The following is a 16,194-nucleotide window of genomic DNA, read 5'->3' as shown; positions in this document are numbered from 1 at the left end:
AGCTGCTTTAACCCACCACGCTGAGCAGAGCTCCACAGCGGAGCGATCACACTGCTGGGCACGGAGCTCCGGTTTAGCTTAAAGGGAAGCGGGGAGACCGCATTCAGCAGAGCTGTTTGTGGGCACGCAGGGGCCGAAGGGAACAAGGTAGGAACGGTCACAGAACGAAGCATGAAGCCAGCAGCCCCCGATGCTCCAAAGCCAAGCAGCACAGAGCACCTCATTGACAGGCACCGCGATGAGGCGCGATGCTGGCGGGGCTCCGCACGCCGCCTGCTGCACCGAGGGGCTGCCGGCCGCTTCCCAGCCTACAGGCGGCGGGGACCCACAGCCGCAGCACCCGGCACACGGCAGCTAAGGATGCACGAGGACTATGAGGGGATGTGCCGACCCGCACGGCTCTTTCCGTACGGCAAACGGATCGCTACCCGAGTGCCAATGCTCAGCAGACGGCACTTTCTCGCTTCTTTTTCTGAAGTGAGATTTGAACGCCGCACGTTTTTGCCCGGAGCTCGGCGGAGCACAGCCCGCTGGGTCGGGCCGCTTTGCCCCGGGCTGTGGCGTCACACGGGAGCGGCTCAAGCGGCTCCGTCCCAACCGGCTGCACCGGAGCGATGTGCGGGGCGAGGGAAACGCTGCAAGCGGCTTTAGGGAACGCGGGGAGAAAGCGGCAGCGATGCTACGGCACGTTCTTAAAGGTCACTTTTCAGTAATGGGATTACGGATGGCATTAACAATGCACGGAGCACATGGCTCGGGAAAAGGTTAGTAGGAAACTTCAAGGCAAAGAGGAGACGGAGCCGCGATCAAAGCATCCGCATGTTGCGAAGGAACAGAGCTCGGGTAAAAAACGAGCCCAAAACTCGCGCCACGAGCGGCACGGAGCTGTGTGCGGTGTGCGGAGTTGGGCGAACACACCGCTGTGGTTCTCATGGGAAGCGCCGCGTTTAGGAGCGCTCCCAGCACAGCCCCCACGCTCGGGAGCCCGGGATCGCGGAGCCGCCCGGTGCCGCAGCGCAGCGCCGTACCTGGCCGTCCGGTTGGGCGCGCTCTCGCGGCGGCCCAGCACGCCGGGCACGCAGTTGGTGAGCTCGGTCCAGTCGGCGTGCAGCCCGCAGCTCCAGCCGGTGGAGAAGCGGGAGAAGAGCCACGTCTCGCGGCGGTTGGGCCGGTAGCAGGTGCACTTCTTCTGGCCGGGCCGGCAGTCGCAGGGCACCTCCAGGCGCACGTTCTGCACCAGGTGGCGGCCGAAGGTGGTGCCGCCCGTCTTCTGGATGTGCAGGAACACGATCACGTCCTCGCCCTTCATGTCGAAGGCGAGCTCCCGCTCCAGCTCTCGCACCGGGAAGTAGTACTTCTTCACGTAGTGCGGGTCCGGCGTGGGGAACAGGTCGGGCTCCTCGGCGTAGGGGCGGCCGCTGGGCGCGCCCAGGCTGAGCCCCGGCCCCACGTACTGGTACAGGATGAGCATGAAGCACACGGACGCGGCCACGATCAGCAGGAACTTGCTGGTCCTCTCAACCATGGTCCTCCCCGCGCGCTTCATGTGTCACCATCTCCCGGGGCCGCCGGCGCTGGGCGGGCGGCGGGGCCGGGGGCGGGCGGCGGAGCCGGGCAACGCTGCCTTGTCTTGCCGTGCCGTGCCGTGCCGTGCCGTGCCGTGCCGTGCCGTGCCTTGCTTTGCCTGCCCGACCGCCGCTGCGAGGCCGCCGCTCCCCGCCTCGCTCCGCAGCACCGGGCCGGGCAGGACGGCAGGACAGCGGGCAGCAGCAGCAGCAGCCGCTGCACAGGGCCGCGCCGCGCGCCCAACTTGGGCGAGGGGGCGGGACGGGGCGGAGAGCGGCCGCGGCGCCGGCTCCTCCCGCCCGCCCCCCGCCTCAGGAAGCCGCCCCCGTCCCGCCGCCGCCTCCGCCGCGCCCCGGCACAGCGGCACAGCGGCACAGCGGCACGGCGGCACGGCGGCACGGCGACACGGCGGCAGGGCGACACCCGCCCCCATCGCCCGCTGCGTGCGGCCCGGCCCGGCCGGCGCTGGGCGCTTCCTGCCCGGCATGCACAGCGCCGCAGCCCGCCCGGCACCGGGAGCGGAGCGCAGCGGGGCCGAGGGTCTGAGAGCGGCGCGGCGCTGTGCCCGCCGCCACCCACACACACAGGGCAGCCAGGCCTCGCAGAAGTCACCGCGATGCCCAGCACCAGCTGAGTGCACCTGGGTGATGAGCAGCCCTCAGAAGGTCCCACCCAAGGCCGAGTTTTGTGCAGTGTGTGCACATGGTGCTTCAGCGTTAGGGCAGAGGAGGAAACGGGGTGGCGTTATTTTTCCTCTTAAAAGTCTGCTTCTGATTTTCCTCTTTTCATGTTGGCTCCTAACTCCAGGAACAATGATGTCATTCTTGCACGGCAGCATCCAGAAGCACGGCATAAACTTAATTGAAAGGCCTGAGATTTATGTTATGATTTCAGAGATGCAGGCGCACAAGTGAGGTTTATATACATTATACACATACAATGTGTTTGCATGTGGCTGTAACATACACACCTAGAAATGATAGAACTCGGGCAAAATCGCCTTCTGATTCCAGTTAAATGAGTTACTTATTGTTAATGAATTGTTTTAACTCTAAGCTATGAACTATTCAAGGTTTTTTCTTTAGTTGCATGGAGATATGGTTTGGTTACTGGTTGGTATTGGTGGCTCATTCCATGTACTGCTCTGCAATGCCTTATCCCCAAGCTGCTTACAGGTATGACTCACCTAAGATGATCACTGAAGCAAGTACTTAATTCAATCCCTGTTTGTTCTCAGGCAAAGTCCCACTGAAGGCAATGACAGTAGTTCTGTGCTGCACAGGGAGTTAAACACCGAGCACTGCAGCAGTGTTCCTTTAGAGCAGTGTGTTTTTTAGAGCCGGGAAGGTCTGAGTGGAGGTAAAAGAATGAGATCTGCTCTTTCCTTGGATCTTCTGCAAACCACTGTGCAAAAAGGTGAGGACTCCAAGTTGTGACTGTCCCCTCTGCTGCTTTCACCCAGCCATCACCCCTCTCCATGCACTGCATCTTCCTCCTGCAGGCCAGACCCCAGCAGGCATCCCCAGGTCTCCCCTGGGGTTCATCACGGTGTGTCAGGGCAGCCCCAGGAGCAGAGCTCTGCTTCCCATGGGGCCAGCAGTGATGATCAGCAGTCACTGAGACACACCAAACCTCACTCAGTGTTTATGGAGAACGAAAGCATTTTACAGTCTGTATTTTCATCTCTAGCCAGTGAACCGGAGAGACACATTTCATGTTTCCTCTCTCTGCATTCTTGTAGGCAGATGCAAATAGGAGCCTGCCCTTCGCTCACTGGAGGAGTTCTCTGACCTCTTGTTCGCTGTACTGAAGCCTGCAGTAACCCTGGCATGACTGACTGAAGGTCACTGTCCATTCCTGTCTGCATCGATGAATACCAGGGCTTTGGAGTGGTTGGAAAAGTAAACCATATCTTAGATGCTAGAGGAGATCAAACCTCTGCATGGACTCCTGATGTTTTATTTTGATTTTCAATACGCTTTCCTTTATTCTGTGCTTGATACCAGACTGAAGACTGATTTTAGCCATGTTTCCAATTGCTTGTTTATACTGATGTCATACTGAGATAGCTGGTGACTAACTGCTGTGAACCTTTGTCAGCAGGAGCTCTTCTAATGGAAGCAGGAACGTTATTCTGGGAGCAGTCTAGGGGTGCTGCTGGGCTGTGTAGGGATGGGACCAGAAAGGCCAAGGCCCAGCTGGAACTGGACTTGTCTACTTGTGCATTACTTGCTATACACGTTTATACGTATCTATATATTTGTCATTATCTTTTTCATTATCTCAGTAAATAGTTTTATCTCAATCCACGAGTTGTACTTTGTTTTTTCCCCCCCCTGATTCTCTCCCTCATCCCACTGGAGAGATGGGGACTGAGTGACTGGCTGTGCAGTGCTCAGCCACCTGCCAGGTTAAAGCACAAGAGGGAGGTGATGTGGGATAACCAGCAGGGCTTCTCCAAGGGCAGGTTCTGCCTGACAGGAGGAGTCAGGGAGGTGATCCTGCCCCTTCACTCTGCACTGTGAGGCCTTACCTGGAGCACTGTGTCCAGATGGGGAGTCCTCAGTACAGGAGAGACATGGAACTGTTGGAGCACATCCAGAGGAGGGCCACAAAAACAATCCCAGGGATGGAACAGCTCTCCTACAGGACAGGCTGAGAGCTGGGGCTGTGCAGCATGGAGAAGGGAAGGATGTGGGGGGACCTGAGAGTGGCTTGTCAGTATCTAAAGGGGGGCTGTAAGGAGAGAACAGTCTTTTTAGCAGGGTCTGTTGGGGTAGGACAAGGGGAAATCATTTCATAAAAGAGGGGAGATTTAGATTGGATATAAGGAAGAAATTCTTTATGGTGAGAGTGGCAAGGCACTGGCACAGGTTGCTCAGAGATGATGGGACAGAGATGTTCAGGCTGTGTTTAAGGCACTGAGCATCTCTGTCCTTGGAGATGTTCAAGGTCAGGCTGGATGAGGCTCTGAGCCCCTGATGGAGCTGTAGGTGATGCTGTTCATTGCATGGAAGCTGAACTAGATGGCCCTTTAAGGTCCCTTCCAACTCAAAAGAATCTGTGTTTCTAATACAAGCAAATACAAAAGCGGTGTTTGACATTTCAGAGAGATCCAGCTGATCCAGGACTATGAACTCCGCTGATTTGCAGTGATTTTTACATTCCTGGGTCACTTCAGGTACGCCTGAAAGGTCTGTTTTGTACATTTCCTCACAGTAGCTCATGTGTGTGAAGGCACTGACTTTGAATTCACACTTCAGAAGAAAAGAAGCTGAAGTCAGTCTTAAGCTAGTTAAGTTACCTAAACCTGATTTACATTCGGCCGCTTTCCTAGTCGAAAGGAACACAGACAGATAAGCCACCTCTCATGATTTCTTTGCGGTAAAGCTTTGCTAGGAGTGAGATAGAACAATGAGAACTCTTCTCACAGACAACGCCACAACACATATGCAAGTTTTGCAAGTGCAATTGAAACGTATTTTATCACTGCTTGCTGCTCTCTGCTGCATGCCTGAATCTTAAAGATCGAACAAAGCATGCTTCCTTCTACCCCATGGTGGCTATGCTTTCCCTGTAGAGGAGCTGGGAGCAATGGCTTTGGTTGGACTTTGAGTAAGGAGTGCTGACACAAAGCCATGCTGCTTACAGCCACACACAGTGCTGTGCGCTCGCCTGGAACTCCAAAGGCCTCAGCTGGTGCCCAGCACAGCAGCCTGTCCCTATCCCACTCCTTCCAAGTCACTGTGAAATGCAAGGAGTAAACATTCAGAGCACTTAGCCTGCATCACGCTGCTACCAGCACTGACAGCAAGCAGCATTCAGTCTTAGCACTTAGACCCAGAGATGGGACAGGACTGCCAGGTGTAAATCGCTAATACATACCTCAAGGTTTATGTATTTGCAGCTAGGAATTCAATGAAGAGTAATCTCTGAGTTAATAATGAAGTGAGGGTGAACTTAGAGAGCAGGCAGCTTATTACAGAAAACCACCCACGACAAAACAGCAGTAAGAAAAGTGAAAACCACACACCTCTTCTGCCACCAAAACCTCAGAGCAGCACTTCCCTCAAAGCCCAGACAGTAAATACCCACTTTATTAGGCAGGGGGAGTCTAAAGGCTTCTCAGCACAGAAATTCCTCTGGTTTACTGTGAGCTGGCGCAGCTTGGCTAACTAAAGCAGTAAAAAGTCCTCTTTAAACATTTGCAGACCCTAAGAAATCCTTCAGTAAAGGCATCTGAAAAGAAGTTCTACTACTGACCATCAAGAACAAAAGAGTGTATTTACTTTGTTTCCTAAGGATAAGCTCCCTGTTCCCTTGAGTAGGTCGAAATAAACCACTTACTGAGTTCATTCCAACATAGATTTTCCCCCATTCCTCTGGCTGATTAGGACAAGTGGGCACGCTGTGCTCTCCTTCACACTGGTGAAGTGGATGGGAGCATGTAGCATACACCCAGTAAGTACTGAGGAGTCACGAGCCATAGGGTTTAGCAGTTGCTCTGTCATATCAATGCTCAGACCTACAGCAAAGTGTATTGCGGGGGTTTCTAAACTTATTTTGCACTTCCACTGCTGTTAGCAGCTGCAGTAGCTGTTCCCAGCCATACACACAGGCACAGAGTGGGAGTACATACCATACTGCTGTACCATAACTGCAGATGGTAAACTGCAACCAGTCTGTCACGACCTTGAAATGCTGGGAAAGATCCTCGCTGAGCTTTCCAAGTACAGGAATGCCAACAACCACAGCTTAAGCATCTATAGTTTCTAGGGTATTAACCAGCCTGAGGTGGGTGGGGGGGTGGGGAGGTGGGTAGCGAGGCCACAGGGAAGGCACAAGATGTCAGCTGCTCCTTATTCAAACTCTTTTCTTTCCTGCTTGCATCACAACAGCTGCCAGACGATGCTGTCTGGGATTGATGGAAAGGACAGGCTTATTTGTTGGTGGCATATTATTAGCATTGTTACCCATTGCTATATGGGGATTAAATAAATGCAAGGGGAGCTTGGTTTCAACAAGATTTTCTGTCCCCCAGCCTCTATCTGATGCAGCAGCTGTCTGCCGTGACATGCCTGTTAGCAGCAAGCAAGTGCCACCCTCTCAGCTTTGCTCTGTAAAACCCTCAAAGCACAAATGGGACACAACCTCTGGATTTCTGGGAGGGATTTGAGTGTCATGTATCTGGAAACACAAGGACGGCGGTCTCATCGTGGAAGGAAGTCAATGCAGCCAGCAAAGTTTCTGCACGTCTGCCCCGTCTGCATCCAGAACAGGTGCTCAGACAGTCAGAAAATGGGGCTGGCATCGTTTCTGTCTGGGTGGCTCAGCAGCCTTTAGTAGTGACCTGGAGCTTAACGTTTGCTCTTGGCCAGACTGGCTGGCACACAGTTTTTACATGCGCATATAAATGGCACGTGAACACATGCATTGTTTCTTAATGTTTTATACCATATATTTATACTATTCCTTGGTCTTTATACAAAAACTGAGAGCTCAGTTGGGGAGCAGTAATTCTAAAACAAATATACTTACAGGATTGTGACTTGAGACCTCCGTGTGATCCTCCAGGGAAACAACTAATTGGAACAGGCATTCATCCTTTGTGCTGCTGTGGTGATGTTACTGCTGAGCAGACAGAGAGGGATGCTGAAGTTCAGGAGAGCTGAGAGACACACACAAGTGTAACTAACCACTTTCCCCTCTAAGCCCCAAATTAAGAAGTTATGAATGAAGACAATAAACTGAAAGCCATACAATAAGCTGGCTACATAGCAATTGTATGCTTACAGATGTGCAGTTAAATGGGAAATGCATGCGATTCAGCTCTTGGAAAGCTTTCAGACGAAGCTAACCACCTGAAAAGTACGAGGAATCTGAAGTATATTGCTTAATGGATTTTTAAAAAGGGGAAAGAAAGAAACTGACTGGCAGAGCAGAGCTGCAGACAATCACAGTCCGCAGAATCAGCTTCCAATTATGCCTCTACCCACAGCACAGCAGAAGAGTTGTGGACTTGACAGACAGAAGTCGGAATGTTTTCCAAATGACAAAAAGCTGCTTGCTTAAAAACCCCTCACTGTGGGGAAAAAACACACCAGAAACAACTGTGCAGAAATAATAATAATAATAAAAATCTTCATTTTGTTATACTGGGAGCATCACACATTGAGGTTAGCAGGAAAAGGAATGGGAAGAAGCTTCATGCCAGCTGCTCTGTGCAGCAGAACCTTGTCCTAGATTTGATTCCTAGGCACAGACAGCTCCAGTTACCTGCTTCCTCCTCTGTCACTGCAATCCATTCTATTTTAAAGTGTTTGCTGCAGTAAAATCTCCTGCCTCATTGTCCCACATCAGGAGGAAGAAAGCTTTGTCCCCATAGTCACGCACAGGCAGAGCTGCAGGAGAGAGCGCCATGTCGCTCCGTTGCTCACTGTACCGCTTTTCAACCACTGGATGATGCTGGATGGAAACAGGAGAAATTCCAAGGCAGTACAATGGGACGTAAGGAGGAGGAGACAGCCCTGCCAATTTCTGTATGTTTTAAAGAAAAACAGAGCATGTGTGCTCTGCTGCTGGGAGCCCAGCAACTTATTAGCAGTAAAATATACATCGGAAAAAAAGACAGTGACTGCCAGTTAATTTACCCTGTGTTAACCTCTCCTCCTAAAGCGTTCATTGTACAACTGCTAAAACAACTGCAGTTCTAATGTTGCTGAGGCCTCTTCTTTTAATTAGCCCTTGCGTGTCTCTTCTCCTTCCTCCAGTCTGTTTCCTCACTTCCTTGCACTGCAGTAGGGATTAAAATCCTTGTGACAGAGGCTGCCTTGTCCGAGGCTTTGTCACAGACCGAGCAGTGCCTGCACTAACGATGTGGGCTCCTGCTGCTGCAACACAAGAGATGTCACTGCCATCTTTGCCAGGAGAAGTGGATGTGCAAGAGCTGCACTCTGTGATGAAAACCTAACTCTAATGTCGCCTTCCTCAACTGAAAGGGTATTAATCCATTGCGAAATGAAATGATTTCTTCTGGTTGGGAAAGGAGTTACAGGAATAGTGTTAGTTAAAAATGGGAACAGCTGAACTTAGGAGACTGTAGAACACTTTTCACAGAAAATGACTTCTTAGAATTGAGCTTCCTAGATTTGATGGGAGTTGTCGTCAAAAGGCTACGAGGCAAAAGATTATTCTCTTTAATGCTGATGGAAACGGATACATGCCCAGTTATGTTTGCCACGGGAACTGTGCAAGACAGACCTTAAGCACTTCCCAACAGTGTGTAAGAGATTCCTGGGGAGCGAGCCTGACCTTAAGGGAAAGGTGTGCTAAGGAAGGTATGCTAAGGAAGAGGAGGAGAAATGTTTCTCCTTCTAGCAAGAAAATTAAAGCTTTCCACGTATCTGTCACTTTGGTAACCTCCTGGAAGACAGCTCCTGGGAGTACTGAGATAAGAATCTCAGAGCAGAAACGTACTGCTAATACTACTCTTACAAAGGAAATGACCTTAAAATGAGTTCACATCAGCTTGATGATGTTTAAAATAGAAGTATTACTCTTTCCAGTTAGTGCTTGGCAGCGTAGTGAAATTTATTAGAATAGTTTCCAGTGCGGATACTCTTCTGTGATAAAAATGATTTGTTTTGGAGTAATCAGTTTGCTTCAAATGCAAATGCAGAGTAGTTTGCTTTGATGTAAACCTCTCCCCACAGCCATTTCTTTAGACCTGTGTCCAGACAAGAAGGACATTCTGGGATTCTTCTTGTGGTCATTCGCTGCCTCCTCAAAGAAGCTGTTAGGTTATTTAGGAAGTGGAAGAGATTGCAGGAGTGCTCCATTTTTAGGGAGAACCACTTTACAAATGATGTGTGTCTTCTGCAGTAGGTATGAGAGTTTGGGGCTTTATGTCAGAGCTTTACCACTGTATCATTTCAGCACAGACACCGACAGTTGGCCACATGTATGCATTATTCATCTTTGGAATGCAGAACAATGGGAAAAATTAGGGCTGTTGAGAAGCAAAAGCCACATTGGGTAATTGCAACACACTGGAGTATTTTTAATCCAGCTCCTGCTCTGCTCCTGCTGCTGGTTTGCCAGGCTAACAGTGCAGGTCTTCTTAAGGGAAGAGCCATGGGGAGTAAGGTGTTCTCTCTTAGTCTGAGACACAAAACCAGAAATTATAAACAGATTTTGTACACTGAAGCTAAAGCTTTTACAAGGCATGACAAGTGCACTTGCCTATGGCTTCCCTTGGAGGAATACAGGAATCCTTCTGATGAGTGCTAGTGCCACGTCTGCAAAGAATCGGAATGTTCTCAGTGAAGGAGAAACCAGAAGAGGTTGTGAATATCTTGTTCTTTGGGTAATCCAGCAAAACATGCTTGGAAACATTCCACATCGTGCCTGGAAGCAACTGAAATCTTGGAGAAGGTTTTGTGCTGGTTTTATAGAAGCCTAAATGAGTTGTGGTTAGTACTTTGCTCTTAGCTTGAAGGAGCAAGCAATTGCCTGCTGATATGGCCAAGCCTTTGTGTAGTGTTTGTTTCTACTGAGCTGGCAAGAGCTCCTTTAAATAACTACACACAGTTTATTTCGAAAGAGTGAAGTATTCCATATGAAAAAGTCTAGAAACCATACAAGAATGCAAATGTATCAAGATGCTCATCCCCTTTCATTTGGATAAACATCAAATTCCCAACAGCAGAGAAAGAAAAGTGTGCCATGTTTTGCTACCACTTCCTTTTACGCAGCCATGCAAAAACCATGCAGTGTCTTGGTAGAATGCAGGCCTTCCATTGTCTGCACTGAGCACTCAAGGTCAAATCTGACACACGGCTCCAAACAACGTGCCAAGTGGGCACACTCCAGCAGCACAGCCGTGTCAGCAGCTGTGTGCTCTGTGCTGGCAGTGCCAGCACCTCCAATGAGGATGCTCTGCTCTGGAAGAGAACAGCCAACGGTACACGTGCTCCAGCAGCAACAGCAACAGCAAATGGAAGTCAGCAAAGCATCTGATGGTGATGCCTCCTAGCGTGGATGCGGTCTCAGTGCTGACAGTAGTGGTTACACCGCAGGAATTCCACCTTTATTCACACTTGTGTGGATGTGCTGAGAGCCTGAGTCTCTCTGGCTGGACAGCAGCATTCAACATTTGGAGGTGACCTGGTAGTGATGGCACTGAGAACAGCTGTGGGAGGCTGGTTTGCAGGCAGGACAGCAGCAGCGGGAGGGCAGCATGCATGTGTTGTCCAGCATCGCTCTCTGGCAGCAGCTGCAGGAGGAACACAGCATCTTTTCTGGCACCTCATGCTGCTGGACTGAAAGATGCTGCAGCAGGGAAGATCAAAATGGGAAAAGCAAGAATCTTCTTTCATTATCTCTCCTCCTGGGTCCCTCAGGACTGTTCTCATCAAAGAACTGTCCTTCTGGGAAAGGGTTAAGTGCAACTGTAGCTATCCCCCTAAGAATTATAGCCCCAAAAGTCTAAGATACGTGGCTGGGGAAATGCAATCCAGACACAACTTTTGTGGCATTCCTGAGGAATGAGATGGCAACGTGAAGAAGGAAAATAGACAATATGTGCAGAGGTGTTCTGGGGACCAGCCTAAATGAGAAGAACTTGTGCATGATGTGAAGAGATGCTCTGCAGTGCATTTCTCTTCTCTCGGAGCTTATGGACCAGAGAGCTACACAGTAAATGTAAGAAGATCTTGCTGTAGATCCACATGCTCACAATTCTCAGCAGAAAACTTCACCACAGAAAATGCAGACACATGCATAGATGTGGCTTAGCTTTAGATACTTCCATATCCAGTTTTGACCATATTTTGCTCAAATATACTTTGTTCTTCTCACAGACATTATCATGGGAGAGAATAAAGAGAAGGTTGGTTAGTATTTGTCGTTTTCCTCAAAAGAACTATTTTTCTTTCTAAACAGACAAAGCTGTCACTGCAGTGAAAAAAAGAAATGTCATTCAAACAAGCCTGGTCAGCTGTGAGCTCGTCCCATCTTTGAGTTGGCATCTGGTGCAACTCATCGAGAAAGGCACAATGGGAGATGCCCATTGACCACTTGAAGAGAAGAGTTATCTCCCATGAAAACAGAGTTGAAATTCAGGGAATAAAATGGACTTGATTTCTGTGAACCACCCTGATCTTCCCAGTATGACAAACTGAACCATTGGACTCAAACACTCTTCCTGGAAGCAAATCTGTTCTTCATGAAATGCAACAAGCTTGTTTCCCCTTTAAGCTTTTTATATTATCATACTAATTGTCTTTTTCTGAATAAGTAAATGAAGCCATCTCAAATTAACAGCCCTTCATAATGCAACAAAAAAGAGGAAGGAATACATCTTTCTGTTGAGCAGCTGAGCAGTCGTACAGTCTCAGCAAATTCATTCTTTATTCTTCTTTAAACTCCTGCCATCTTTTGACCTTGTCCTGATCTCTCTTCAGAAGAACAGAGAGTTCTGCTTTGCTATCTGGAGTTTTGCATCAGCACTCATTTTTTAGCAGTGCATCCTGTTGATACACTCTGAATCAGTTGATTTTCCATCTGAATATTTTTGGTATTTTCTTAGCAGCTCATCTAACAACAGACACTGGGTCTAAAAACCACTGAGATCGAGCTTGAGGAATTGCTCATTTTCAATGGGTTTTGTATTTGATTAACATTAAAAACCCTCTGCGCATAGACATCAAATAAATACTCCATGCTGATATTAGAAGTAAATGCATATAATTTTAATCAAGAAATAAGGTATTCTTGGGGAAGTTGGACATTGAACACTGCATCAGCTGCTCATAGCATTGGATCTTTGGGCCCTTAAGCTTTCCTCACTAGCTGCATGTTGCAGCACTAGCCTCTTCCTTGTACAGCATGAGCACAGACTCCCTTACTGTCAGAGCAGGACCCTGCTGCCTTGCTGGCGGTGTGGTGCTCTGCTATCTTAAGGGCTGAATTTGCCAGGACTCCAACCACGTGAACACGCTGGATTTTCTGTCGACCTCTCCAAGAACAGGTGCCCATGAATTCAATTTTCAAATCACCACTGCATTCACCGGTTTAATTCTGGACGCCTAATTCATCTCTAGTTGCTTGCTTTCACTTATTCACATATATTTCCTTCCTCCTGTTCTGTATTCCCAGGTTTTGGAGGTCCAGGGCTCTGCTGGAAGTGAGTATTGCATCTCTAAGTAACGGAAACTTCTCCTTTTAATCCGTGCCACCAGATGATCTTGTGATTTTGCTTATTAGACAGCACTTCCATCACAGACATGTAGTAGTTTCATCTGTTCACTTTTGCATGGACTTGTTGTATTTGTAAGCAATTTTTCCTATTCCATCACAGTTTCAGTTCCCAGTTAACATTTCAGTCTCACTTCCTTGCTGGGGTGCTGTCAGCTCACCAAACTCCATCCTCTAGGTTGTGTTTCGTCTGTTCTGACATCTGACTGCTTTAGTTCGGCCTCTGCCATTCCTTGCACCCTTTGCAATGAGGATCAGTGTGAGGCTGGCCTTTTAGCAGTATTCTGATGGATGGAATATGACTCGCATTTCACTCTTTATGCAATTTAGGAGACAGCAGTTTGAGATACTGGCAAACTTGGCAATAAAATGCCAATTAGCTTTGACTTAACACAGTGTAATAATGCAGTGTTTGAAATGCCTGATATTCTCTTATTCTCTTTCCTGTTATTGAATTGCATCCATTTAGACCCATTATGTCCTCTTGATAAAGTGATTACTCAGTCCATTCCCTCCGTGCTTACTCCATGGTTCTCAGGGGGATTTCAGAGGCTCTTCTGAGCTCCACTCTTTTGTAACCAGCTGCTCTAACATGAGAACCAGCCCGTTTATAGCAAACTCTGAGCTATCCATCCTCCAGCACACAGCAGAATGAATCTAAGGCATAATCTACTGACAAAAACAAGTTACAACAAGGGACATTTCAACTGAATATTAGGAAAAGATAAAAATGAGCACAGTGATATCAGTGATATACTGAGACAGACTTAGAGGTTGGCCCTGCTTTAAGCAGGGGTTTGGGTTGGATGACCTCCTGAGGTTCTTGCCAATGTAAATGATAGGATTCTATTGTAAAAATAGTGTAAATGCAACATGAAGACAGTTGTGATATGAATATATATATTTCTTATTTGCCTGCCTCAACTAAAATACCCATTGAGTGGGAGAGATTCAGTCTCTCTAACTAGACATCTAATTTAGGCATATGTATCAACCTCTGAGGTTTCTATTTTAACTGTACCATAAACTTGGGTGTCTGAGCACAGATGCTGCCGACTGCTGCTGAGATACATCAACAGCCTAAAGCAGATGGGAAAAACACTCCAATCTTCCCCCTTACTGGGCAGTCGTATTTCAAACTACATTTATGACAACATTACATTAGAATTGTACCTGATATGACAGCCATAAGTTCAACCACAATCAAGCACCACAGCATGGACTATGAAAAAGGCCATTCAGGAGTCACAGGATACTTAAAAGCATGGCTATCCCCTCCCTAAATTCAGGCAAAATAAAATCCTTATTCTTGTCATTACATTGCCACAGATAAAACAGTCCATGCAAAGCTACACAAGCTTTGACTGTAGAGCCCTGCTTCTATGGACTGCCTATATCTCTATAAGGCAGTTTGTATATCACTGACTCATTTCTCTGCCAGTAAATCCGCAGTCATTTCATTTCTTGTAATTTCTTTCTCCCTTCTCACCCCCACCCCTGCCTCAAGAGCTCTGAGTTGGGCTCCGGTGCCAAGCAAACTGCTTGGCACCAGCTGGTGTGTCTGCATAATTCGGACCAGCTCCCAGCACTGTGGTTTGTTACACCACATTTTTGCATTCGGGATTTGGACTCATCCCATTGAGTGCTAATGCTAGAAGACAATTAAAGGAAACCAGGAGTGGAAGTTTGCTGGAGGAAAACAAAAGGCCACTCTATAACATTCTCTATGTGTGAGCAGTTTGCGGTGGTGAAAGGAAAAATGCAACCACAGCAAACTTTCTATCATGATCGTGGAATGAATTGTGACTAAGAGCATCCTGGACTTCTAGAAAATGGCTTCCCAATTCATGGCATTCAGTTACGGAGGAAAGATGTTTTGCCTTGTAACTAGATCTTTGGAGCAAGAAAAAAGCTCAGAAGTTAGGTTACCTTTTAATTTAGCAGAGCTCACATTGGATTGAGGCTTTGAAAATCTGTTGAGAAAATAGCGATCACCTGAAAAGCACCACAATATCACAGAGCTTATTTCATAGCTGTGGCCGTTTTCACACCACATCTCTTTCGGAAGCAAATATTTCCATAGGTAAGACAAAGATTCCTTCCCTCCTGTACCATCTGGCTACACTGGGAGGGCTGTTTTCTGATTACCATAAAGCACGAGCTCAAGTAATAAGCTTTCTAATGATGTTTCTTGATTATGTCAATACTCTGATGGAATCTGAGGAAGGAGAGGGCAAGGGGTCAGTTTGCTATTTGGTAAATCTAGGAATTTACTCATTAAAAAAAAAAAAAAAAAAAAAAAAAAGGAACCTTATATTTACCAAGTCAAATATTTGAAAATTAGAAAATACCAGAAAGAAAACTTGTTTGTATAACCTAAATTGCTCTCCCCCTCCCCTCCTTTTTTTTTTTCTTGCTGTGAAAAATAGAATATTGAATTACATCGTGACATGTGCACTTCTTACCACCAGACCCCATTCTGTACAGTACACAGAGCAGACAATGCCTGCTGAACAAGCAGCTGTAATAGCTTTAATCTGCATTGTTCAGTGTGTGCTGAGCGGCCTTACTTACTGAATATCACTGAATGTTTCAAGAGGGCCTTTTTATTTCTCTTTTCAGATCAAAATGGAAGTAATTTCTCATTTTCAAGTTGCAAAGTGCTTGTATGAGCAAAGAAGATATAGCTCCACCTTGCCATCCATGATGATGGGGGACATTATCTGCATTACAGAAAGGATCTGATAAATGTACAGGTTAAGATAAAATGTAATTTTTAACATCCCATCTTTTAGGAACAATTTTTGCATTACAAACATACTCTCTGCTAATATTATTACAATTGTTAGGGCTTAAAAACACTTCTGAGATCAGGTCTCAACACTCTGATTAGCCACCTAGAACAAGCGGAACGTATATTTAGTGATTACCTCAAGGTAAGCAGTTCAAACACCACTTTTTGCATTTGCTAAGCCATGAAGTGTTGAAGCATTTGATTCCTCAGCCTTACTAATACTTTTCATTTGGCATGCGCAAAGCATCACTGAAAGTCTCTTATTGGCAGGATGCTACTGAACATATATTACAGAGAACAAATGATTTGAAACGGGACCTCATTGCAGAGTGTTTCTGATGTATTCATCCCAAAGTTGCAAATGTCTTCTGCTGCTGTTCCGCTCTGCCTCAGCATTAGAGTGCTGCTCTTCTCCTAGGAAACTGTAGGAGCTATGACGGTGATTGTGTGACTTGCAGTGCCTTGAGACATTAGGCAAAGGCTTTGTACAGTGCTTGCCCCAGCATGACACTGTTCAGACATCACGCCTAAACTTTTGCTGTCTGAAGAGGGAAACTAACAAACAAACAAAGAAATCC

At 47.5% G+C, this 16,194-nt stretch overlaps 1 protein-coding gene and 1 long non-coding RNA gene across 2 annotated transcripts in view; one reads left to right on the top strand and one right to left on the bottom strand.

Moving 5' to 3' along the window:
• Positions 1-1,792, bottom strand: part of HS6ST1 (heparan sulfate 6-O-sulfotransferase 1) — a 142,513-nt gene extending 140,721 nt beyond the window's left edge. The window contains exon 1 of the mRNA XM_015871133.2: positions 1,029-1,792. Coding sequence (XP_015726619.1) covers positions 1,029-1,546 — 518 coding nt within the window. The 5' untranslated portion in view covers positions 1,547-1,792. The remainder of the gene's footprint in view (positions 1-1,028) is intronic.
• Positions 1,793-2,000: 208 nt separating this feature from the next.
• On the top strand, positions 2,001-3,871 carry LOC107317925. The gene is made up of 2 exons (XR_001557084.2): positions 2,001-2,982; positions 3,308-3,871. It is a non-coding gene; the product is annotated as an uncharacterized LOC107317925 (long non-coding RNA).
• Positions 3,872-16,194: the final 12,323 nt, after the last annotated feature.

Source organism: Coturnix japonica, chromosome 9 (assembly GCF_001577835.2).
Source record: "Coturnix japonica isolate 7356 chromosome 9, Coturnix japonica 2.1, whole genome shotgun sequence".
NCBI lineage: Eukaryota > Metazoa > Chordata > Aves > Galliformes > Phasianidae > Coturnix > Coturnix japonica.
Note: the sequence above shows the minus strand (reverse complement) of the source record. Positions and strands in the feature narration are given on the sequence as shown.